The sequence below is a fragment of the Mytilus galloprovincialis genome, chromosome 1 (genome assembly GCF_965363235.1).
Source record: "Mytilus galloprovincialis chromosome 1, xbMytGall1.hap1.1, whole genome shotgun sequence".
Taxonomy (NCBI): Eukaryota; Metazoa; Mollusca; class Bivalvia; order Mytilida; family Mytilidae; genus Mytilus; species Mytilus galloprovincialis.
Genome location: NC_134838.1, coordinates 33344932 through 33371303, shown reverse-complemented (window position 1 = coordinate 33371303; position 26372 = coordinate 33344932). Strand labels below are relative to the sequence as shown.

Sequence of the window (26372 nt, the reverse complement as noted above, 5' to 3'; positions counted from 1 at the left end):
TTCTTGTCTTTCGTTTTTGCTTATATGCTTTGTCTGTGTGCCTCTTTATTTTTTTCTTGCATGTTACGTGACTCTGTACTTATACATTCCGTCATTGTATTGAGAATGGAAATGGGGAAAGCATCAAAGAGACAACCCGACCATAGAACAGACAACAGCAGAAAGTCACCAACAGGTCTGCAATGCAGCGAGAAATTCCCGCACCCGATATATATCTGTTTGTTTTATAGTAATTAAGATAATAACACTACGTTGACCGCTGTACCCTTATTTCTGACATTTTTACTTATGTCTATTTGTTTATAATATGTTTTAATTTACTGAAATATATTATAACGTATACATAATTCATACAAATAACAGATGAAAAAATATCATTGTAAAAGTTCTATTGGTTGTGAAGACGCCATACCCTGAATAAATGTACATTGAGCATTGGATTTATAATGTTTTTTATTTCAAATAGAAAGTATTCGATAAAATATAATATCCAAACTTCATGAAAAACGAAAACAATTATTCTTAAACTGAAAAAAAAAATTAAAAAATTAACTGTACAAACATTTTGACGTGAAGTCCACATTTTCTCACGAAATACATCAATTTTCTACATCTTGAGTTTTTACAATAACAATATTCAACAAAGTGGTACGTGACAAAATTCCCATCTGACTTTAGGATCTGTTGTATAACACCATGGTTTACCGTCGTACGGAGGTCCTGGATCCCGGCAGTAGTTACTATGGAGATCATCAGAATTTGATGGTATATGTTTCCTATTCCTTTTTTGTGGATAATCACGGTCCCATCTTTGACAGGTGCGACCAGTTACTGTACATGTAATCTTTCCGTTATATACCGCACCATAGGAACCGGTTGTGTAACATTCATTCGCTGTGAAAAAAATAATGTATTCAATGTGTATAATAGACGTTGGTTGCGTTGACTTTGAGATATTATACAACTGTCTATTATGTTGTTAGTGTATTAAAATGTGGTGATGGTACTGTTATGTTCTACGTTTGATTATAGTGATGCGCTTACACCGCAGTCTCCGGCGACCGGTATAGGCCCAAGCGTTTTGGCATTGATGGTAATTGTGAAATAATTATTAAACTTCATAAAACAGGTATTGATATCTTGATCTTGCAACTGTAGTTATGAGTTATATCTTCATTACTTAACCAGATGTGTTCTTTCTATACGACGTCATCAGGCATGGTCGCCTTTATTCATGACGTCACATTAGGAAATGCAGAGGAAAGCAAGACAATTGTTCGTCATAATTGAATATTGACCAATGAAGAACAGAGATTAAACAAATTACAAATTACACGTTGATTAAATATTAAATTTCATCACTGCAATAAGAATGTTATGATATTTCTCCACTGGAGACAGTTAAACTTTAGTATTCAAATCGCGAGGCTTGTCTAGCTTTTTCAATAATTATAATTTAACTGTTGAAATTTCAATCTGTTTCTTGATTTTTATCATGCGTTTTTGTTCTGTATATGTGATGACATCAGACATGATCGCCTTTTTTCATGACTTCAAAATAGGAAATTCAGAAAATGTAACGTAATAATTAAATTTCTACCATTCATTTGCTGTGAACAAATTTTTCACTAGTGATGAGAAATACTTTACTCACATCGCTGATCATGAAATATAAAAATTAACAAAGAAAAGTAGAGGAATAGAAAATAACCAACCGGTCAAGAAAAGGATGTCGTATAAGAATTAGAGAAATAACTTTATCGCTAGTTTGTGCAATTTTAATTTGATCTTTTTTTTTGTGATAATTTTTCATATGCTTCTCGCTTGAGATGAAAAATTATCGCTAAAACTAAGGAGGTACGTAGTGTTGCTAATAAGATTGACATGTAATTGACAACGTCGTCATAGGTAAAATAGCGATAAACAGATTATCATTGGTCATCTCAATTCGATTGCTTTTCATGCTTTCGCCGTACCAGCTCAAGCGAGAAAATCTATAATTACAAGACGTAACCATGGAATAGATGGCTTCAGTTTTCTTTATACGAGTAATACACTTTTGATAACATGAATATGGCAGATAATATCCGAGAATACATATTTTAGCGTTCATTGGGCCATTGCTGTCTATTTTTAGTATATAACATACCAGTCCTGATAAAGACCTTTTGAACACTTTTTGGGACAATGATCAACTATATCAATATTTTGTTTGGTTAGTAAAAAAAATCCCAAAACGTATAGCATAGCGTTCATTGGCCGTTGCTGTCTCTTATTCGTATAGAGCATACCTGATAAAGAGGCACTGAACATGCTCCAGTAGTTTTGTCCTTGACAGTATGACACGGGACAATGATCAACTGTATCAACATTCTGCTTGGCTAGTAAAGTATACCGGACGGATGTTCTGCCATCTTTAGATTCAAACACACATTCCATTCCATCTTGTAACTTAGGTGGTTGGTTACATCCTCCTAATAAAAGAAAACGAATAGCATCAAAATCGAACTTGTTCAGTTCCATGTTATATTTTGTTTAGGAACACGAAATATAAGATCATGAATATTTTTTTATTGGAAGGTGTGAGAAAATTATCAAATTACAATAAAATTTAAATGTAAATGTAGTACGCAATTTCGTATATTTTAAAAGTATATTATTGTCTTCACGGGCTACGTTAATACGAATAATGTCAGTCGTTATATTCCGCCGATCTCCGTCTAATCTCCGATTGCTACACCTCGATAGGCTATAGGCCGCTAGAGGGCGCAGAATTATTCGAGTTAGGGCTACGTATGGTTATATTTTCCGAATGTGACTAATTAACGAAATAGACTTATCATTGAAGCGATTTTTTACTTAGTACACGATCACCACGATGGATGCCACATGTGAAGCAGGATCAGCTTACACTTCCGGAGCACCTGATATCACCTGCGTTTTTGCTGGGGTTCGTGTTGCTTACTCAGGCATTAGTTTTCTAGGTTGTGTTTTGTTTACTGCCGTTTTTCTGCTTTTTTTTTCGTTTTTAGCCATTGTAATGTCAGTTTATTTTTTACTTATGAGTTTGAATGTTTCTTTCATTGGTAGATTTCGTCTCTCATTTACAAGTAATTATTTTGATTATTTTCGTCATTCGGTTGCTATCTCTTCGACAAATATCCACAATCCACTTTTATGCAAAGTAATGATTAATATATTACTTGCAATACATTTTCACAATGAAATTTAAATATAAATTGATCACGATATTTTCTATCTGTTACGGAGCCAGGGAAGGAAAATGCTATATATTTGTTAAATCCGTTCTCACAGAATGAGATTATAAATCCGTTCCAACGATATATTGATATATCCCTTATAACGGATCACCACTTAAACTTTGAAAATCTCAAATGAGCTAAAGATATATGAAGCAGCCACCTTTAGCAGCAAATCAAGAAAGTAACCAGTTATTCCAGCAGCCAATTTCCATCATATGTCTAAATACCAAAAAACTGTATAAGACTCACACGTTCCAAAAATCTTTTTGTGTTTTAATATAATTTGACTGCGGAATTGGACATTTTCACGGCTTGTCATGATTGTCAAAAGATGACAGTCGTTTTTAAATAGCAATGATGATAGTGGTCAATTTATTTTTCGTGGACACTGTCCGTTTAATAAAAGTGTACGATTTAAAATCGTTTTTCTTTTTTCTTTTTCTCGTTTTTATTCTTATTTATAAGGACGTACACAATAATTCTACATTTGTTTGAGACACAAATTTAAAATTGCAGACATTATGGTTATTAGATCGTTCAACATGTATCATTGTTAATCGAATATTCTTATCTATATATAAGCGCTTGGGTCAATGCCTCCCGCCCTCCCTTTCTTTGAAATCTATTTTTGTTTAAAGATTTTCTTATTATTTCAACTTATGTTCGGTAATCTACGAGCTCATGTTATTTTTATTCTTAAATACACTACAAACAATATTGTAGTGTGCACGTACTAGAATGGAACTTAATGAAAACAATATTGTAGTGTGCACGTACTAGAATGGAACTTAATGAAAACAATATTGTAGTGTGCACGTACGTACTAGAATGGAACTTAATGAAAACAATATTGTAGTGTGCACGTACTAGAATGGAACTTAATGAAAACAATATTCATCGTTAAACGCACCCAAACAATGAGGGTTGGGGTTTGGGTCAACAACTTGATCAAAAACGTCTAGTCAATCTCTTTCACTAACCCTCTTAAAATGTGTATTACCTCCTTATATCACACGACTAAGAGTAGTACAGGAAAATGGTACTCAACATAATGCGTACATGTCGGATTGGGCAATTCAGAAATATAAGACAATTGTAATAATTTATCATGTATTCAAGGTTTTCTTTGTTTATACAATTTCACCTTGTTTATATCTTTATAAGTAATTCTTATCTGTTATTAGAATTACATTAATTGTGTCTATTATTTCTTCAAACTATGAACATGATGTACTATTTGGTGTATACAAAAAAGATAAACAAACAAATAGACATAACAAGTTAGAACTTATGAAAAATAATAACAATTGCATTTAAATGAAAAGAAGTTGACAATTTTAGAGCGAGACTTAATCTGAAGAAGTTCCGGCTTCCCCCCATCGATCATAACTGGAATCCAGGATATATCCCAAGTGTAGAAAGTGGTGTTAATACTCACAAATAATTAATCTTGTAAACATATTGCTTTCGAATTTAAATAAACCCAATTACAACTAACAAAACTAAAAAAAAGGCATAAAAAATCACACATGATTAATTTAAGCTGAAATTTAAGATTTATTGATTAAAAGCAGCTTTCAGTCTTTTGTCTATTTCGTGGCGGTCAGTAGTTTATTCGCCGAAGGAGACAAACTGCACGGGGAAACTAACCAACCTTCTTTAATACATTTAAGCAATTAAATTAATACTATACAGCAACACATAAAAGACTATGTGAATGAAATACTACATAAACAAAGACGGAAAGATACCAACTGGATATTCAAACTTACATAAAGTCGAAAAAATACTGACAGTGTTACGACAAAAAGCGATACGTAAATGCAAGCAAATATAGGTCATTCTACAGCCTTCAACAATGGGCTAAATCCATACCGCAGATTACGTTAAAAAGGGCCATGAATTGACAAACGGCCTGATTTATGTACAGTAACAATAACAATGAACGACAAAAAAAAAGATAAACAACAACAATCATCAACCACTGAATTACAGGCTTCTGATATGGGTAGGTAAATACAGAATTTGGCTGGGTTTAACATGTTTGCAGTTGCACAACACTTGCCATAACTTGCCATAACCTTTAAAGTTTGTTAAAATAACTATTACACTATGATTAAAATTAAAACATATTCTAGTTATTTTTGTACCTCTTTCAATGATGATTTATTTAATTGTATATGAAATGTTGTCCAATTATGATAACAACAAAATTTGAAAGAAAATTTCACAGTACCTGCAACTTGGCATGTGTGTATTGTTTTCAGAGCAGTAGTGGATTTGGGTAGATAAAAAGTAGTTGTCGCTGGTGTAGACATCTGCTTTAGACCGTTAGTAATTCCTTCATTTTTTATTAAAGATGTGTTGACCTGGTACTGCAAACTTTTACTTGATCCTGAAAAAAAATATATAAAGATATTAGTGTATATATGAATAAGCACATGTGTGTCACACTTCATAGAGACATCAACCCAATCAAATCATCCGGAGTCACGGTTGCTGTTTGCAACAATAAAACGTATTCAAATCAATCTGATATGTTGATATGTTACCAACTTTTGGAAATTGATCTAAACTAAGGAATATATCTCCCTCATGCAAATTTAGATTCCTACCCAATTTTTTTTTGGCTGTATCTTTTTCTCCGTTTTGGTTTCTGAGCTCTTCATTTTTTTGTTTTATAAGCTTTATATTTTCAAATGATTAAGCCTTGAGCATCACAGAGACATTTATTGCAGAAAAATTGGCACCGTTAATGTTATAACATTCTTTAGAACATGTGAGCATCTACATGAATGATAATCATAACCACGACACTGATAGTTTTATACGTCTACGGGATTTCCAATGAGGACTTTTTACTTGTACTTAGATGTAGGAATGTGTTTAACCGATACATCATAAATTTCATACGAAGGAAGATTTTCTCATTTGTTCTAAATACAATAAAATTATTTAAAGGACGTTTTTTTAGAATTGATTAAATTTTCACCGTCTATCAGTCAGTTCTAAGGTATTATACATACGACAGTGTAAAAGGGGCCCGGAGTAAAATTACCACTAATATAGTAGCTAACTGGCTTCAGTACCATGCACAATTGTACAGCTTGCAGTTTTAAAGTAATAAGTGCTATACATATTATTTTATTGCATGAAATCATGATCTAAAGGCATACACAATTGTTTTTACAATCATATTTAGCCGCAATCACCTTCAAGAAAAAAACACAAACTTACATAAAAAAAGTTATAACGAAAAGCTATCATTGATATTTACCATAATTTTAACGGCCTACTCACCACAATTAGTATTTCTAGGAAATCCTTTGAACAAAATAATTCCAGCAACCAAGCAAATAACAATAGAGATAAGCATACCAATAGCTAGGCCCCCAAAGAACCATTTCCATACTGGTCTCTTGTACCACACGGACTCGGCCTCATTACTGGTACCTCTTTGAACATTGCAGTCGTCGTACTGCACACTATGCACGAGCTTGTAATCCATTGCAATTTTTCTGACGTGAGGAAAAACAAATGTTCTAAAGTAAGTACTTTAACCAAATAAATATGATATATACAATAGTGCTTCTCGTCTTTTAAGTTTAAATTTCCGTTCACAGATTAGTAAATGCAGAATTAAATCTTTAATGTTAATATAAATACTTATAAAGAATTAAGTTTAATGATGGCGTAAATACATCTCTCCTAAGTAGCATGTCTATTGTGAGACGAGGGAAAACTGAGACAGAGAAAGGAAAATAGAGAAAGAGGGAGAAAGATGATTTCTTTTCAAAGCTGACGTTTGCTTATTTCCAGCTATAAACATGGTACGCGTGTTTTTCGTTTTAAGACTACGTTTTTTATGTTTCTTGATTTTTTAGCTTATATGTTGTCTTTGATTGTGAATATTTTAACGTGTGTGCTTTCAAATCTTAGATTTGCATTTCTTTTTTTTTTCTTTCATATCATTAATAATATGAAATCGAAATGAATTCAATATAACTTGCCCTTTAATCTAAATTAATACCATTGGGGAAAGGTGGGGATGAGAATATGAATAAATATAACGGTCTTTATTATTAAAACTTAAGAATGACATGGATAGTAAAAGTGTTTACACTTTTAACATAACGGGTCAAGACACTACCGATACTTATCCAAACATAGCAGGCTACTCAAAACAATGTACTAGTATTTTACACTTGTGAAATTTCCCAAGGTGGTAAAATATGCTTATTTCTCTATAGTTGGTGTATTTTATTAGTCGCTTTTTCAATAGAGCCATTTCTTTATTTAATACAGGTTTGTTAAAAGACTATTTGTTATATCATTCGAAAAAGCAATACATTCAGGTCGTAACATGACGAAAACGAGTTTACATATATGTAGCTAACAAACACAGTTAACCAGGGCAGATTTGACAGAAACTAGTTCAACTTTGAAAATGAGGAAGAACACCTTATATTTGTTGGGGCCTTTTATGCATTGATCTTTATTAGAAACGATCAAATTCAAACACTGAACACCATCAGGGATTTCGTTTCCATAAAATCAATAAACATCCTTACCAATTTCTTTCAGAGACACGGAGAATGTAATTGAAAATTTGTCTGTAGAATTCTTATAAAAAATGAAAATCGCAGATCCTATATTTGCACAATGATTATATCTATACTGACCGTAAACACGATCCATGAAAACTAATTGGTCATCTGAATAAACTTATAAAGACATTTCGAATCGTCTTGACACTATATCCGTTGGATTTGTACTGATTAAAACTTTAGCCCTGGGGTGCATGATTTATTTATTAGTTGTAACTTTCTTCGAACTAGCTTTCAGTATCTGCAAGGATACGTGTTTCGTTGTTTTTATCTTTTGTTTGTACGTCAGTGTTTTTGTGCTTCGTACCGATCTCTTGAGTTAAACCGTTGCAACTGATGTTTACAGTTTGGTGTGTGTTGTGTGTTGTGTTGTTCAACTACTGTCATTGCATGGTCATCACACACATGTGTCGAAATGCGCATCTGGTGCAAGAAAATTGGTACCGTTAATTTTATTATTACCACTGGGTCGATGCCTCTGCTGGTGGACTATAAGTCTCCGAGGGTATCACCAGCCCAGTAGCCAGTACTTCGGTACTGGCATGAAAATACGGATTTTTTGTGTTATTAAAATTTGCTGTTACAAAATGAAAGAAATTATTATAAATTAAGAAATGTATCTCCCTCGTGCAAAGCTCTGATTCCTTTCACGGATTTGGCTATACTTTTTGGACCTTTTGGATAATAGCTCTTCATCTTTTATATAAGCTTTGGATTTCAAATTATTTGGCCACGAGCATCACTGAAGAGACATGTATTGTCGAAATGCGCATCTGGTGCAAGAAATTGGTACCGTTAATTTTATTTAACCTGCCACATTCTTTATTTGTATCAAGGATTTGTATAGTGATTTTTAGCAATCCTTGTTTGTATGTTCAAATCCAGGAGCCTGTGGTGTTGATTCATGTGTGTCATATTTTCGTAAATTCTTGTTATATATATTAATGTGTTAGTTATCTCGTTTCCCATTTTCATTCTGTGCCTTCGTATTAAATCCGATAATACAGTTTGGGTTTTGCATATTGTTAAAGGTCGAACAGCGGCCTGTAACTGCTTAGTACTTAACTTCATTTAAACTCTGGTTGATAATTGTCTTATCATGCTTTTTGGCAATCATACCACATCTCGTCATTTTTACATTAATATATACAGTCCTTTAAATCATAGACTCAAGTATGATAACGCTTGTGAAATTTATCCCATATTTATACACTTGATGATGAAATTCGAAAACAAGTATTAAAAAAAAATGAGATGACAAATCAGTAAAATGATTAACACATCAAAATTTACAATATAGTTAATTATAAAAAATAACAGCTTTAACATCGAATTAACCATGATTTAAATATATATATATATATATATATATATATATATATATATATATATATATATATATATATATATATATATATATATATATATATATATATATATATATATATATATATATATAACAGCATAAACAATTTTATGTTCATTGTTGAACAAGCACTAGAAGCAGCATCATATCCAAGATAAAATAAACTTATATGAGTTATGTCCTCCTTGACGCTGATGCAGATAAACTAACACTATCATAATAGTTTTTCAGATGGGGACACTCAACCAAATAAACAGAGACATGAATAATATATTAGACATGATTATTATGCTTTAGAGTACTGTTGATGGACTTTTATGAATTACCTCAGTATTGAAATAGTAAAGGTTGTCGAATTTCAAATTCATAAAGTTTCTCATTTTAAGGTCAATGTAACGTATTGAAACATACTGTTTAAATTAAACAAAAGTTTAAAAAAAAATAATATTTAAGGAGAATGATTTTACGAAAAATTAAATTGGAAAAGTTACAATAATTTGAAAATGAAATATCAGGCAGTTAGTTCTTTTTCTTTTTTTTTCTTTTTTTTTGTCATTTCGGGGCCCTTTACAGCTGACCATGCGGTGTTGGTCTCGTTCATTGCTGAGCTGCGGTTGAACGATGACCTTTAGTTTTTAATTTTCTTGTTATTTTGGTCTCTTGTGGAGAGCTGTCTCATTTCCAATCCTACCACATCTTCTGATTTTTTTAGCAACCGGACTTTTTTTATAGTGTACAGGCGAAGGAGTCAGTTTGCAAAGAATCCAGATCAAACTGTTGTCAGGGGCCGTCTTATACTTGCAGTCAAATGAGAGTTTTCGCTATGTTTTGGTAGCCTCTCTGTCACTTTGGGGTAAAGAATGCCAATAAAAGCACTTTGTTTTGATTTACATATATATGTGGGTCATGGATACTTACCCCATGCCACTTCTTTCCAATTTGTTCTAAAACTAGTAATGCAAACGAAATAATATAAGGGGACGACCATTTGATAATCTGGGGGGGGGGGCAGGAGGATTTGTTTTTGATCGGTTATTTAATTCTGTAAATTAACAGGACAGATTATTCATTTTCTGCACTATTGAAGCAAGATTTTTCATTTTCATCAAAGCAAGGGACTGATTATTCATTTTCACAAGTATATGTATGATATTCGAAAACATACGATTTTTAAATGTTTTGTTTATTATAAATAATACATGTATAGTCAAGTCATTAATGTACCATTTAATCAGAATTAATCATCATCCTCTGCAGAAATGAATCTTTTATATTCCCAAGTTGCAACTGTATATACATATATTGCATACATACATAATATTAAATTTAGTTGTAACTAGCCTCTTTTAAAAGTATTGTCAAACATAATTTTTTGAAGGGTTTTGGAGTCACTGAAGGCCCAAGAAGCTATAGAACAAATGATGCAAAATCATTCTTTCTGGATGTTCCGAAAACCCCTTCATAATCTGAAAATGCAAGTTTTGTTTTAATAATTTTTTGACAATATTTTGGTCTAAAAGCAAAATGTATAAATTCAGTGTAAGACCTAAGTTTCTAGGGACCACATCAAGACCAATGTGCATGATTAAGCAAAAATAGAATTCACATAGTTAAGTCTGTAGCTGCTGTTTTTTTAAAACTCATAATCAAATTCATAACAAAATTACTGGATAACAAAAGGAATGCAACACAAATAGAATACAGAAGGGCAATGAACAAAAGACAAATAAATAAGAAACATTGATCCCCAAAAATCAGGGCTACGTCTGAGGGAAAACAGAACTTGCTTCTTGCAAGGCACTCGCCGTGAACACAATATGATATGGAGACAAGCGTTTGGTTTTGAAATTTCCTACATGAGGCTGAGGCATTTGCCTCAATGAAGTCACGGCCCTGTTAAAATAAAAGTGAGGTAACGTTTCCTGAGACAATATACCTCAAGTTAAATGAAACTAATTTTCAGACATTTCAAGTATATTTAAATAATATTTATACTTTTATTATTAAAAAAATTGGGAAGTGTTTCCCAATTTTTTTTTTGGAAAAAAAGATGACTTTATGAAGAATCTGGTGCCATCTCATACTTTCGATTAGACCTGCTGAGTTATTTATTTTCAATACATTGCAATTCAGATAATTTATTTTCAAACTACCACAAAACAAACCATTTATTTTTGTGATTATCAAGGCTGAGTTATTTATTATCAAAATCCCCCATGTCCCCTCCCTCCCCCCCCCAGAATATCAAACGGTCGTCCCCTAATATATATGAAAATGAATGGCGTTATTATAAATTGTTTATGATAGCTTTATTGCAATGACATCCAGTAGCTGTGAAAAACGATCTGGCACACAGCAAAATGAAATGAAATAAGATCTTGATTTGAACTTGCTGATTTAAAGGAACATTGTTATCAATGCAGATCGATGGAATGGTTAAGCATTCAATTAAAGAAGCTACCATATTTTGATATGCTTTAGACGACCCATTTAAAACAGCTTTGTGAGTGTTCTGTACGTGACAATACTTTAACAATGTACCAAATAGTTGTTGTTAATCGTTGGGTATCAATTTAGTTTGCATGTTGAACGAAGGACAAACTGCATGTATGCCCGCTTTGACAAAACAATCAAATAAAATAATCACAAATATAACTTAACCTCAATCCAGAAAAACTTACCAGGGTATCAGCATTTTCAGTGCTTATCTCAATTTCATTTTCGATTTATTTTAATTTTTTTGTGTTATATGATTGCTCAAACCGATGGCACCTCTTTAATCAAAAATATAAAGTAACTACTCGTCGAACGCTATTAATGTGCAATTAGATATTAAAATTTCATTCTAGAGGACATTTTTGTAGTATCAAAATGTTAATGAACACAAACACTCTTTTTAGTTTGTCATGAAAAACAGAAGACTTTACATTTATTAGATCACCAGGTTTTTATTACGGAAAAAACAGTTTATCAATTGTAAAAAGTATATTTATTAGGAATGTATGTCTTATTCAGTGGATAATATAATTAAAGTCATAAGAAACCTCAAATAAAAAAAATAACGTTTTTTATAACTCAATGGATAGTTTTCATTATAAAACTTATGTACCTATACTTTATTCTGAAGAAAATTCTTTAATTTATTCATATTTAGAAGAAATTATCCAGGAAGCAATTCCCCCGACATATATTCCGTATGCAAAGTGACCTCAGTGTGACCCATCTCGTAAAAATCCGGTGTTCACAATACGCGTGGATGTCCTTAAAATAAAGTATTATCTGAATTTACATGTTAAACACGTGCTCAATTTCCATGCTTTTTTGTTGATTTTTTGCGATTGTTGACAAACAGGTGAAAATCGTTAAACTTAGGCTTCAAAACACGAACTTTAATTACCTGCCATATTTTCACAACAACACTGACCGATTGAAAAAAAAATTAACGATTATACGAAATTTACACGAAAAAAATGATAAATTCGTGCACAGAAGATTAAGTTTATGATGTTTGTATGCATTGGTTCAAGAATTGGAAGAACATTATTTTTCACCAGTCACTCGTTTCTTATGACTTTAAGGATATAAGATAAAAAAAAATATGAGGAATACATTTTTTCTTCACAATATAGAACTAGTAGTGTATGAATTTAAAACACTGTTTATATCTTGGTTGATAGTTTGCTTGTAGTTTATATACTGTTAGTATTTCGGTGGTGGATAACTTCCTTGAGGTGGTGGATAGTTTGGTTGGGGCGGTGGATACGCTGGTGGTTGATTATACATTCCGCCTCCTGGCTGAGGATACTGACCATACATCATTGGTGGTTGAGCTGAAATGACAATAACATTGAAACATATCCATTATAAACTATTTACATTTTACTACTCAATCGTAAAGCTTTCCTTTAAAAAGCTTGATGTCTTCTTGCTTATTAAGCTTGAAAAAGGCTATCATATTTTCTGTACAAGCTTTTCTCTATAAGTTGATGCTTAAACACTTGAAAAGAATGAGCTTATTAAACCGTCTTCGTCTTCACACATTATTCTTATTTCAAAAGAACTTGAAGATATAATGTTTTTTTCCCTTCATCCTTTTTTTTTTAGCATGAAAGTTGTTTATTTACTTGATAAAAATTAGGGAGTGTTTATGACCAGCCTAGTATAAAGAAAGTTATCAATTCAATAACCTAATTAAAGTATCGTCTCAAATATGTATGTAATATTTGCATGTGACGGTACATCGGACGTCAATGAACAATTTTGTATATCTTTTTTTTTATTTGTTCGATGGTATCGATGGACACAATATTTAAAATTTCTAAACCAAAATAAAAAAAAATAGCACATGGAATTTTCCTTAATGGTATTTGATACTGTAACTCACTACCAGTGGACTAAAAAACAAGTGAAAAATTGAAGGAACAAATTCATTTGCAGAAGCCGAGACAAATAAATAATATTGTAGATCGTTTAGGTTTTTGGGTTGGTTTTTTTTGCGTCGACTTTTTTGCGTGATTCGATTACCAATTGGACAGGTCATTGACATTGTCACTGTGTATAATAGTTGCTGAATGGGACAATGAACCCGCAAAAAAATGTATTATATTGTTTAACTAAATGAAATTGAATTACAAATAAATATTGGTACTACAAACAAACATACCTATGAATTAGATAATTTTCAAGGGACGAAGACTATGCACATGCTAGATATTTAGGGTTTTGATCATTACAGATACAAATATCCGTGTAATCGAAGCTTATTAACATTTTTTAACATGTCAATGATTGGTGTGTTGTTAAAAGGTTGACACGTATGCTTAGCCAATTTAATGATTAAGAAAAAAAGAAATCTTGGTTAAGTATGTCCATTCTTGTGATATGTTTATTAAAGATAAAAAAAGATAATAACCTAATAAAAGTGAGAACGGAAATAGGGATATTTGTCAAAGAGACAACTACAAGACTAAAAGGCAGACATCAGCCGAAGGCCATCAATGGGTCTTCAGTGCAGCGAGAAACTCCCACACCCGGAGACCTGATTTCCATACCAACCATATATGCAGATCTCTGAAAATAATTTTATTTTTTTTGTGAACAAGAACATGCATCAAAACCAGAAATTATCCTAATTTTTTCATATTCTCTGTTATTCAGATTACCTTGTTGTTGCTGCTGTTGTGTTATAACAGTTGTTCCCCCAGTGTGAGGGGTACGAATAGTTGTTATCCTTGTTCTGTTGTGGTTTTTACAGATAGCAATAATTACAACAATGATAACTATAAAAATTATAGTTCCTACTACCGCCCCGGCTATGGTACCACTGAAACGGTAAATATAAAGTATCAATAAATAATGTATATCAAATATATAAGCAAAGTTTAAAGATCCAGATAAAGGATTGTTTATGACCAGCATACCTGTCTAGTACAAAGAATGTTATATTTATTTATCACGAACATAGTTATATTATCGTCCGGAAATCTATCCAATGTTTGCCTCTGGACGTAAATTAGAAATCAATCAACCATTTTCTCTAGAATGGTCAGTTTGACATAATGTGACCGTGACGTCACCGACGTTTTTTCATGATTTACTCCGGTTAAAAATGGAATAAAGAATTAGATTATAAGAAATGACTGTAGTATTTTTTTGCCTATTCAGAAATAACATATGAAAAAAAATTGGTGCACATTTTAAATAACCCACTACGCGGGTTATGCAGTGTGCACCAATTTTTTTTATCTTATCTTTCATAGACAGAAAAAATATTAGTCATGCTTAATAAAAACAAAACAACAAACAAAATCATTGATGTGATATCCCAAATAAACAAGGTAAATGTAGTCATAGCAGTATTCACCATTAACATGTTCGACAATTTTGAATCTCGGTCACGAAGTTTTGTTGTTGACAAAGACATTTCAGTAATTTCCTGTAGAATTCCTGTGAAACGAATGTTACATACCCACTTGTTGTACTATCACATTCATAGTAATAACCATAGTAGGATGAATAATAGTAGTAACAGTATTCGCCATAAACTTCCAAAACTGAAAACATACCAAATCTTTATCTATTTCTAATTGAAAAATATTGAAGGAGGAACATATATAAATATACAAAAGTATTTTAACATTGATGAAACGCAATATACATCTATATAGATTTTCGGTTGCACATATAATAGAAAAAGGCAGCTGCTTTTTTTTCACGTGTTCTGTCAATTGATAGCGTTTGATTTTGTCACTGTTTATGGACTTCCCATCTCTGCAGAGACATTCTAGATAGAAGATGGAAATTGCAATAGACATGTAGATAAAAAAAATTTCATTTACTGGTTTTAAGCGTTGTTTCTAATGTGTAAATACTCGTCTCTGATAATTCTACATGAATGGTTTTTACATGTGTGTAATTTGATTTAATCAGTGATAGCACTACAGCACTGCAATCATTTCATGAAAAATATACCGTCGGCCAAGAATAACTTACCAGACTGCAGAATTGCTCCCGATATAGTTTTATACGATTTCTACGTAATATATATGCAATAACTAGTTATGGATCAGGGGCCTTGTTTTCGAAAGTAGCTTATGAATACGACATGTCTTATGGTGGTCTTAGGACGTGTCATAGTCGTAAGATCTGTTTTCGAAAGTTACGATTTGACATCACTTCTGTCGTGATTTGAGAACCCTCGCGACATGACTTATGATGATCTTATGATTATCATCTATTTTTTAATTAAATTTTCATGTATAATGTCATGTTAATTGCAATAAAAATATTTGCTGTTTTTCTTATTAAGATAAATCAAGGATTTGTATAGTCTTACTATACAAATCCTTGGCTAAATAGTAAATATTTTTATTTTTCTCAACAACTTAAATTAAAACTTTAATCTCCTGCGACATACACTTTGGAATAATTTTCTAATTCATGGTTTTGTATAATAAATATACATATTATTACTTTCCTAGTAAAGTACTATATTAACGTATTTGCACGGGCATTTTGTTAAGCGGGTCCTTGATAATCTTAAAAGTATTCACAATTAAAAACAATGCATGTATGATAACACATGAACGCGAAGTTCAATATTTATTATATATTACAAACTAAATTTAGACAAATTATCAAACCATATTTAATTCCTTTTTGTATGAAATTTCATGTTCAATAGAATGGGGGAAAAAATATTCTTAAATACAAAGAATGGTAATAATTAATATGATCATACTTTCATTTTTACATTTATTTTCATCATTTTGTAATCATTATCTAAAATGATAGAATATAATGTTCACTTATGACAGTCATAAGATCATCATAGCTATGACTACGATAGCTTTGATTGACATCATATTACATATCATATGATAGTCATAAGATGATAATAAAATATGTCCTAAGATATATCGTATGGCATATCTTATGATACGATCGAAAACCATGCCCCAGAAGCGAATGTGAATATTCAACCCTTTGTCTCGGTCAACATAATTTTTAGCGAATCCTACATTGTTTTCTTATTTTTAAGTTTTTCTCTTCCTGAATATGCATGCACATTTTGCCGCTTGATATTAATCAAACAACATATTTGCTGGATATGATATAAAATTTGATTAAGTAAACTTTTGAATCAAATTTATATTACTTATTTTTTAAATAGAAAATAACATGAGTTTATTTCCTACAGCAATCATGTTATAATGTCTTTAGATTAGAATCAACGTTTTAGATTATATACACATGGAAAAAGTATTGCACCACCGAATTGAAACTCAAATTTAAAAATTTATATTGTTTAGTGATATTATTTATTAAAATAGAACTAGTTAAACATTAATCAAATCTCACGTGAGTTTAATCAATAAATGTTGACTCGATAAGTTCTAATTTGCACATGCAACTACTGTACCCGGAAACAATCAAACAGATGTTTTTATCCTCATTGTTTTCCACACTTTTAATAACAAAGTTTTTAAAGTTATGTGATTGACACCATGTTATGGGTTCTCCACAACTCTCAACTGCAGCAAGATGGCAGATTATCAGCATCAGAGCTGCAGGTTTATCGGTGCGACAAATTGCACGTATTGTTGATCATCATCTGCTTTCCACTGTAAGTCGTTTTATGATTGGAAATCAGGCAACACATGATGTTAAAGTTCTTCCGAGATCAGGAAGACCCTCTATAACACCAGCTAGGGAAACCAAGCCGTAGAAAGGTTGGTAAGGAAAAAACCTTTGCAAACAGTGCAATCCTAGTGGTTGCCTTGCAGGAGACTTTAAACAAGAACTGTTTGAAATCGACTTATAACTACTGCTTGAGAAGACCAATTCGGGGGCTTTTGCTTACGAACATAAAGTGGCCCATATCAAATGATGAAGAGGTCACCAAATTTAGAAATAAAGCATCTGGGGGAGGATATTTTGGTCCAATGAAAGTCGGTTTATCTTCCTTGGCCTGACAGATGCCCGGATTTGAACCATATTGAGCATATATGGGACACTATTAGGCGTAAAGTGCGCGAAAGGACACCACCTGTTCAAACACTTCTTGAAATAAACAATGCCCTTCATCAGGAATGGTTGCGGTTACCTCATCAACAAATTCGTCGATTGGTGGCAGACATGAGAGTACGCCATTAAAATAAGGTTTTACATTTCACTCAAACTGTTTCATATATATATATATATCTAATTTGTAGGATCCTTTACTATAGATAATTTAGCTGATCTGTAACAATAACATCTTCATGCCTTATATATCATGTACTGCAGTACGCCGCTAGATTAAAACTGATGTGGAAAGGTAACACACGGTGGTCGTGTGGTCTAGCGGGACGGCTGCAGTGCAGGCGATTTGGTGTCACGATATCACAGTAGCATGGGTTCGAATCCCGGCGAGGGAAGAACCAAAAATTTTCGAAAGCAAATTTACAGATCTAACATTGTTGGGTTGATGTTTAGACGAGTTATATATATATATATATATATATATATATATATATATATATATATATATACATAAGTTCTAGCGGGACGGCTGCAGTGCAGGCGATTTGGTGTCACGATATCACAGTAGCATGGGTTCGAATCCCGGCGAGGGAAGAACCAAAAATTTGCGAAAGCAAATTTACAGATCTAACATTGTTGGGTTGATGTTTAGACGAGTTGTATATATATATATATATATATATATATGTTCATGCTTTTGTTTTTATGTTATATATACCTTACTAATAAATGCTTATTGATTATTCGATGCATCAGTTATTGAACACTTACCGCTGAATATCAAATTCAGAAGAGCAGAGTACAAAATACGGCGTAGAAGATCCATATTTTCTCTCTTTTACTTTAGACTGAATTTAAATTGCAATTAACTTCTAAATAATTATAGTTTGTGTAATTTTGTCAAGTTCTTTAAAAACTGAGTATAGATAATATCAAATATCACAAAAGGTTTATTGAACTTTAAGTTTGTATATGCGTAACATATAGGAAAGTATTCTCATATAGGAAAGTTTCCTTAAATGATATATAGATATAGAAATGCCCAGTGACCCCCCTTATAATATTAAACACTGTGCTTGTTGTATTCTTGTACTTGTTTTAATAAATATTTTTTGGTTTGGTTTGGTATGGTTTTTTTTTTTATATAACATTGTGTCTTAATTAATCATATTGAATCACTTGTAATCATTTGTATGTAATTAATGTTGATTGTTCTGCTCCTTGTGGGCGCTTTGATTAGCAATAAAATATATATATTTGAATTTATACAAACACTCATTAAAAACATATGATATGTTTAAGTGAATTAATACCCTTAAATCGCTTGCTTAGACACATATTTCACTTTAAAATAATGCAAATACGCATTACTATTTTTCTTTTTTAAAGATTGCTTTAAAAAAAAACCTTGGACCTGAGTCGGAGCGAAATAGTTGTTATCGTATTTATTATATAACCATGATGTGAACACTCATCTTACGATTTATTTTTGAAATGTCTGACATTGTAAAGTTCGGTTACAGAAAAATTGTAAAATGGATTTTTTGGTACAAAATTTACTTCATTTTGTCATCAAAATTGTGGTTTATTAAAACATATTTTTCATACATTTTTTTTAATTCACTTTACTGCCAATGTTATCACAAACAATGTCTCAATATTGTTATACAAATATTTTATCAAATTTTATCCCAAAAAGGAGGCTGCTTTTCCAAGGTTTAAAAAATCAAGGTGTTGCAATACTTTTTTCCATAAGTATATTTAAAATGTATGATACTTTATTCAAAATGCAACTTAAAAGATAACTTTAAATATTGGACAGATCAGACAAAGATGGACCTTATTCTTTACACAGACATACTATTATCATATATTGAGAACGAATATCAATGTGAGATAGCACAATAATAAATATATTTAACGGTGGACATGACATGTTATATATAATATAAACGCGATTGATGTAATACATCAAGAATTTCATGTCGCAAGTTTTTTCATAGTCAGTTAGTCCACAATTCTGAAAAAGAAATCTGATGAAATGTTTACAAGAATTAAGCGTATATACTTAACAGGTATAAACCTTATGTCTGGTGGAATTACTGACACACTGTTGGTAAAACAAAATTATAAGATGATTTTAAAACGACTGTTAGTAGAAAAACTATTAAAATAAGGTTTTACATTTAACTCAAACTGTTTCATATATATATATATATGTTCATGCTTTTGTTTTTATGTTATATATACATTACTAATAAATGCTTATTGATTATTCGATGCATCAGTTATTGAACACTTACCGCTGAATATCAAATTCAGAAGAGCAGAGTACAAAATACGGCGTAGAAGATCCATATTTTCTCTCTTTTACTTTAGTCTGAATTTAAATAGCAATTAACTTCTAAATAATTATAGTTTGTGTAATTTTGTCAAGTTCTTTAAAAACTGAGTATAGATAAAATCAAATATCACAAAAGGTTTATTGAACTTTAAGTTTGTATATGCGTAACATATACAAACACTCATTAAAAACATATGATATGTTTTAGTGAATTAATACCCTTGAATCGCTTGCTTAGACACATATTTCACTTTAAAAGAATGCAAATACGCATTATTATTTTTCTTTTTGAAAGATTGCTTTAAAAAAAAATCTTGGACCTGAGTCGGAGCGAAATATTTGTTATCGTATTTTTTATATGTTCACACCAATGTTGAAACATATGGTTTTCGAATACGGAAAACAAACATCGGTGCACTGAGCAAATCATTACCATCTCGCCGACAAACGGAAGTATTTTATTGAATTAATTTGGAGATGTCTAAGGGTAACGAAAAGTACCCTTATATCACACTTAGATGCCAGAGTTAGATTTCACATTTTATCTGTAACGAAAGTACGTGGACTCATTTCATAAAAATAAACATATACCCTATTTCCCTTTTCAATTTATATACTTTAAAGATAACAATTTAATTTTTGCTGACTGTATCAGATGGAATGGTTAAGTACCTAATCAAAGAAGCTACTATATTTAAAATGAGGTTTAATCCACCATTTTCTATATCAGAAAATGACGGTACCAATTCAGGAACATGGCAGTTGTCATCCATTCGTTTGATGTGTTTGAGTTTTTGATTTTCCCATTTGATTAGAGACTTTTCGTGTTTTCCTCAGAGTTCGGTATTTTTGGGATTTTACTTTTTAATAAGCTTAAGACGATCAATTCATAGCTTAGTAGTATGCGTTCTTTACATGACAATGATTTTACAAGATTTATTGTGAATAGTTGAGTATCAATTTTCGTTTGCATGCTGACCAAGGTAAACACTAAATGTATATCCGGTTTTGGCCAACCAATCGAATAAAATACAACACATATAATTTGTCCTCAAGCCAGGAAAAATTACCTGGATGGTCAACATTTTCAGTGCTTTTTTCAATTTCATTTTGCGATACATGTATTTGATTGCTCAAAACGATGGCATCTCATTAATCTGAAATATAAAGTAACTATTCGTCGAACTCTATTAAGGTCGAATAAATATTAAAATTTCCTTCCTGAGGACATTTTTGAAGTCACAGAGTGTTAATAAACTCATCACAGATACATCAAAGATACCTTTTAGCTATCATGAAAATCAAAATTTCAATTTTTGTTTTACAGTTATTATATCGGCAGGTTTTTATTAAAGAAAAAAACAATTCATTATATATTCTTTTTAGGCATGTATGTCTCAATCAGTTGATAATACAATTCAGGATATAAGATAACAAATTACATGGAATATATATTTTTTTCACAATATACAACTGTTTGTATTTTTGTTGATAGTTTGCTTGTAGTTGACAAACTGCTAGTATTTCGGTGGTGGATAGTTTCCTTGTGGCGGTGGATAGTTTGGTTGAGGCGGTGGATACGCTGGTGGTTGATTATACATAACGCCGCCTGGTTGCGGATACTGACCATACATCATTGGTGGTGGAGCTGAAATGACAAAAAAAATTAGATAAATCCATTATATACTGGGTTTTTTACTACTCAATCGTCCAGCGTTCGTCGTAAAGCTCATTAAGGTGGTATGGGAGTCTAAAATAAAAATGATAGAATTTGTTCATACTTTGCCAAAACGTTGTATCTATTGATACATGTTGAAAAATATAATAAAAATGATAGGTCACCGCGCATTTTCTCAAGCTACAGGACGGGACAAAATGACACATTTTGTATGGATTATACAGGAAAAAACACCATTTTGTGATTAGAAACTAAACAAAATGATAGAATTGTTAAATACTTCAGGAAAAGATAGTTTTCAGTCACTGCTTTGAGAATATCAAAAGAAAAGATAGGGTCACCGTACGTTTTTTCCGGCTAAAATACAAAATAGGAAAATTCCATACAGAATCCTTCAGAAAATGCAGGTTTTTAGAGTTACCTCCCCTTAAAATGCAAATTTAAAAAAAAAATAAAAACAACCAAAAATAATTTACATTTACAAAAATATCAATATTTAGAAGTTATATTCTTATAAATTGGTACTTTTAAATGAAAATGTACATTAAACATCTGCATTCCTGCATCAAATTTTGCTAACTTGATGGAAAATCTGGACCTTTGATTCTCTGTTTTTTACAATCCAAGATGGAGGAAGACACCCATACCACCTTAAGCTTTAAAAATGGTCAGTTCAATTTTTGTACGAGATTTCTTTGAATGCTCAAAGACTCGAAAGGGATTATTATTTTAAACTGCCTACAGTTTTCACAATATTCTCATTTCTGTATAGATTCGAAAGTGCACTTTTTCTCTCGATCCAGTTTTTCCCAGCATAAATGTAGTTTAATTCACTTGATCACTATGAAGGAATGTTTATGACCAGCGTGTCAGCCTAGTATATAAATTCTCAATAGCATAATTATATTATCGTCTCTAATACATGTATATATGTAATATCTTAATTGATCATCGATGTGATTTTATAGCTTGTAAACTTGAAAATTTTAGCACATTGAATTTTCTGTAGTGGTACTTGATACGTTTACTCACTGCCATTGTAAAACATGTGTTTTCAGAATTCAATTTGTAGACTTTTGTAAATGAACAAAACACAAAATATGTTACACAATAACAACACAAGGAAAGATTGAGAAACAAATTAATTTGCAGATGACAAGACAAACAAATTATAACGTATACATCGGGGTTTATTTGGTTTTTTTTGGGTTTTTTTTTTTGCGTCGGCTTTTTTTCTGTCGATGTGATGACCAGTGGTTCGGTTAAAATTTCACTGTGTATTAAATAACTGAATTGGACAACTCACACAAACAAAACGTGTACCGTATTGTTAAAAACTTGACTTACACACAGGTAATGGAGTAAAAAATAAATATGAGTACTAGAAAGATCTACAAAAACCAGGGCCGTAACTACATTGAGGCAATTGAGGCAAATGCCTCATGCTGGAAATTTCCAAAAAAAAAAAAAAAAAAAAAAATATTTATATGAAATTGATTTATACGACGAGAGTCTAGACTTTTGTTTCTTTATTGTGCTACTATTGTGACTATAGACTTAAGTGTTAGTTTTGAAATTTAATATGTAGATGATATTCAGATTTGGTCATTTTCTTTTCAACTTGAGTTTTCTTATATTGAAGGACCTCTTGTCTCATTTTAAAAACTACATTAAATTGTAATAATTTAATATTTTAAACCAACTCTGATTCGCTGTTGTTCTGATGCGATTTTAAGCAAGAACCAAGCAATCAATCAATCATTCTTAATGTCTAACGCTTCGGTTGTCTAATATTCCTTTGATCACTGTATATATATGACAGGTCATAAATTGTTATAATGTTGATGATATTGATTTTAATAATTATAGTTTGGCAATGTATGGGTAATATTTGTTAATGCATGTGATATAAGACAATAATTACCGGGGCTTGCGCAGGTCCAGATTTTAATATTTCATCTCCTTGCAAATTTTTTAAAACGGTTTGAAATCAGCAAAGTGTTTTTGAACATGTCATTGCAAAATTGGCTGAAGACTGGTTCTTTGAAAAGAAAAGAAGTCAATGGTAAGTATGATAGTCCCACACCGGCCTGTTCGAATTTATCCTCAATTTTTTCCAGCGGCAGTCCAAATTTCCCCGACAATCATTCCAACAACCCAAATGGCCTTTAATATGACAAGACCTAACTATGCATATATTATAAACTTGTTCTCGTCATGAATATGCATGAAATATTTGCCACTGGACGTTAAGCAACCAACAATACAATCAACCAATCCCTGTCCCTATAATTGGAATGAATCAACAACCTCAGTCCTGCATCAATATTTAGTGAACAAAATAAAATTGGTTACAGTCTGCATTGGTTTTTGAAATTAACGGGTGTCGGCAGTACAAAACGTTGTTTCTACGCGTTTATTTAAAAATAAACCAATCCAGAGAATAATTTTTAAAACAAGCATTTCTGATATACCGCCCAATTTTCACCTGGCCCAATATCCCTTTGAACTATCATTTAGTGACGACGAAAACCTTGATGTATAGTAACTTGACGCTTGCTTGTGTAAGCATCGCATTAATAATAAAAAATAATCGAAACACCATAGTCGGAGTTGCCAGTTATGACAGTGCTTACGTTTGTTTGAATAAAAAAAGGGGTGTTATGTCAAAGAGATAGAAAACAATGCAAACACTGGTTGTTGTCGTTAAATATATTCGAGTTCCGACTCTGGCGTATATAGACTAATGAAATTTCAAAAGTGGACGGGGTGTGAATTAAAAAAAAATCTTGATCGACCGTGCCTGCTCGTATCTTAGTTGAGTAAGAGATGCATTTCGTCTTTTAGCATACACACATCTAAAAAAAAGTGTGCGTGTCTCAATCATACGGTACATTTATTCTATCTAGGCATAACTCACATATAGAAATACATTTTTATGTGCAGGAAAGATATAATTTTAACTTATATTGTTTCACGTTGTGTAAATGTGAATTCTTTTGCAGATTCATCCGACTCCTCTCCGAAAATTGTGGCATTGGGAACAATTCAGGACGAGTATCCACCCCCTGGTCTATCAACATCTGAAATTTCTTCCCAGGAATTGACCGAAATTAGTTCAAGCAACACTTGTTTGGTAAAATGTACTGTGACAAATGAAAGTAAATCGTCAGATTCTATGAAGAATTCAAGTAAATCGTCTGATTCTCTCGACCCAACACATTTTAATCATAAACTGACAGATGCAGATAAACTAGTCTTCCTTTCTTCTAAAACTGATACAAAACCTGTGAAATACTATCCTCAAAAAGGAGGGAGACGCTATTTACCTTCATGGGAGTCTCAATATACTTGGCTCCGATACTCATAATCGGAAGATGCCGCATATTGTGAATGTTGCATGATATTTTCTGATAATGCTTCGTTATTCGCTAAGAAAGGATTCAGTGATTGGAAGAACGCAGTAGGCGTAAAACGCTCTTCTCTGAAAATTCACGAGGAAAGTGATGCTCACATTTATGCCGCCGAAGCAGCAAAAGATTTCATTGCAATTTGTCAGGGAAGTAAACCGGACATTTACTATTCGCTCAGCAAAAGTTATGAGAATAGGGTTGCTAAAAACAGGCCGATATTGATTTCTATCATAGACATAATTGTTGTTCTTGGTCAACGAAATATTGCTTTACGGGGTAATTGGGACAGGGAATTAAAAAAAGAGGACGGAAATTTCCAATTTTTCATCGATTGGAAATCAACATATGATCTTACTTTGAAAGAGCTTCTTGAGACGGCAAGTAGATCATTGCGTTATTTATCACCCAAAGTGCAAAATGAACTTATTCAATGCTGTGAGTTAGAAATTAGAGAACGCCTGATAGATAATTGCAAGAAAAGTAAATTCTTCGCGGTGTGTGCTGATGAAACAACAGACGTGTCCGTTAAAGAGCAAATATCAATATGCGTGCGGTACGTAGTTTCCGACACTAACGATATCCGTGAAGACTTCTTAGGCTTTGTTGAGCCAGGTCAAGTTGATGCTGAACATATATCTAAAGCAATTTTTGAGAATTTACAGAATTGGGGATTGAAGTTGGTTAATCTTCGCGGACAAGGTTACGACGGTGCCAGTGTAATGAGTGGTGTAGTTTCTGGTGTTCAACAACGTATAAAAGAGCAATGTCCGAACGCGCCCTATGTTCACTGTAAATCGCATAATTTAAATTTAGTAGTCACAGATAGCTGCAAAAATGTCAGACAGGTCCGAAATCTGATGGCATCCCTTGGCCAAATGACTTGGTTTCTATGTGCATCTTACAAACGGAAAGAAATTCTGAAGTCTTTTACTGGAGATAAAGACTGGTTAAATGAGCTCCTCGAAGGTGTAGACAGTGACGGTGATAATATAGATGTATCACTACTGAAAAAAGGTTATTATGTAGGTCCATTCTTTTCATCTGTTGAACAACAGAAACGATTCGATAATTAACACAATGTATGTAACTTTCAGACAACGATCAATGCTGGAATTTGCAGGGAAATTTGCAAGGCCAAATGTTCGCTTTTCACTAACAGCCGCGAATAAAGCGTTTAT

General features: G+C 32.1%; 2 protein-coding genes and 1 long non-coding RNA gene across 4 annotated transcripts in view; all 3 read right to left on the bottom strand.

Annotated features, from left to right (window-relative positions):
- Positions 1 to 26372, bottom strand: part of LOC143072011 (uncharacterized) — a 37637-nt gene that overhangs the window by 6237 nt on the left and 5028 nt on the right. The window contains exon 4 of one of the 2 annotated variants that reach the window (XM_076246763.1): positions 21469 to 21751. The exons of the other annotated variant lie outside the window; for it this stretch is intronic. Coding sequence (XP_076102878.1) covers positions 21621 to 21751 — 131 coding nt within the window. The 3' untranslated portion in view covers positions 21469 to 21620. Of the gene's footprint in view, positions 1 to 21468; positions 21752 to 26372 lie in introns of those variants that run through there. 2 annotated transcript variants of the gene reach the window in all.
- On the bottom strand, positions 436 to 6812 carry LOC143071995 (uncharacterized). Its single transcript, XR_012977011.1, has 4 exons — positions 6564 to 6812; positions 5500 to 5658; positions 2292 to 2474; positions 436 to 894 (listed from the first exon to the last, which is right to left on the bottom strand). It is a non-coding gene; the product is annotated as an uncharacterized LOC143071995 (long non-coding RNA).
- LOC143072024 (uncharacterized) lies at positions 12165 to 18661 on the bottom strand. Its single transcript, XM_076246791.1, has 4 exons — positions 18531 to 18661; positions 15205 to 15289; positions 14399 to 14559; positions 12165 to 13066 (listed from the first exon to the last, which is right to left on the bottom strand). Exons 1-4 carry the CDS (start codon positions 18583 to 18585, stop codon positions 12936 to 12938), a joined length of 432 nt encoding a protein of 143 aa, XP_076102906.1. The 5' UTR covers positions 18586 to 18661; the 3' UTR covers positions 12165 to 12935.

Excerpts from the sequence above, each read along its gene's own strand:
- LOC143072024 (XM_076246791.1), bottom strand. The coding sequence starts at position 18,585 with ATGGATCTTCTACGCCGTATTTTGTACTCTGCTCTTCTGAATTTGATA. Across the intron at positions 15,290-18,530 it reads TCTGAATTTGATATTCAGCG|TTTTGGAAGTTTATGGCGAA; the intron begins GTAAGTGTTCAA and ends GTATGTTTTCAG. Across the intron at positions 14,560-15,204 it reads TGTGATAGTACAACAAGTGG|TGGTACCATAGCCGGGGCGG; the intron begins GTATGTAACATT and ends TTACCGTTTCAG.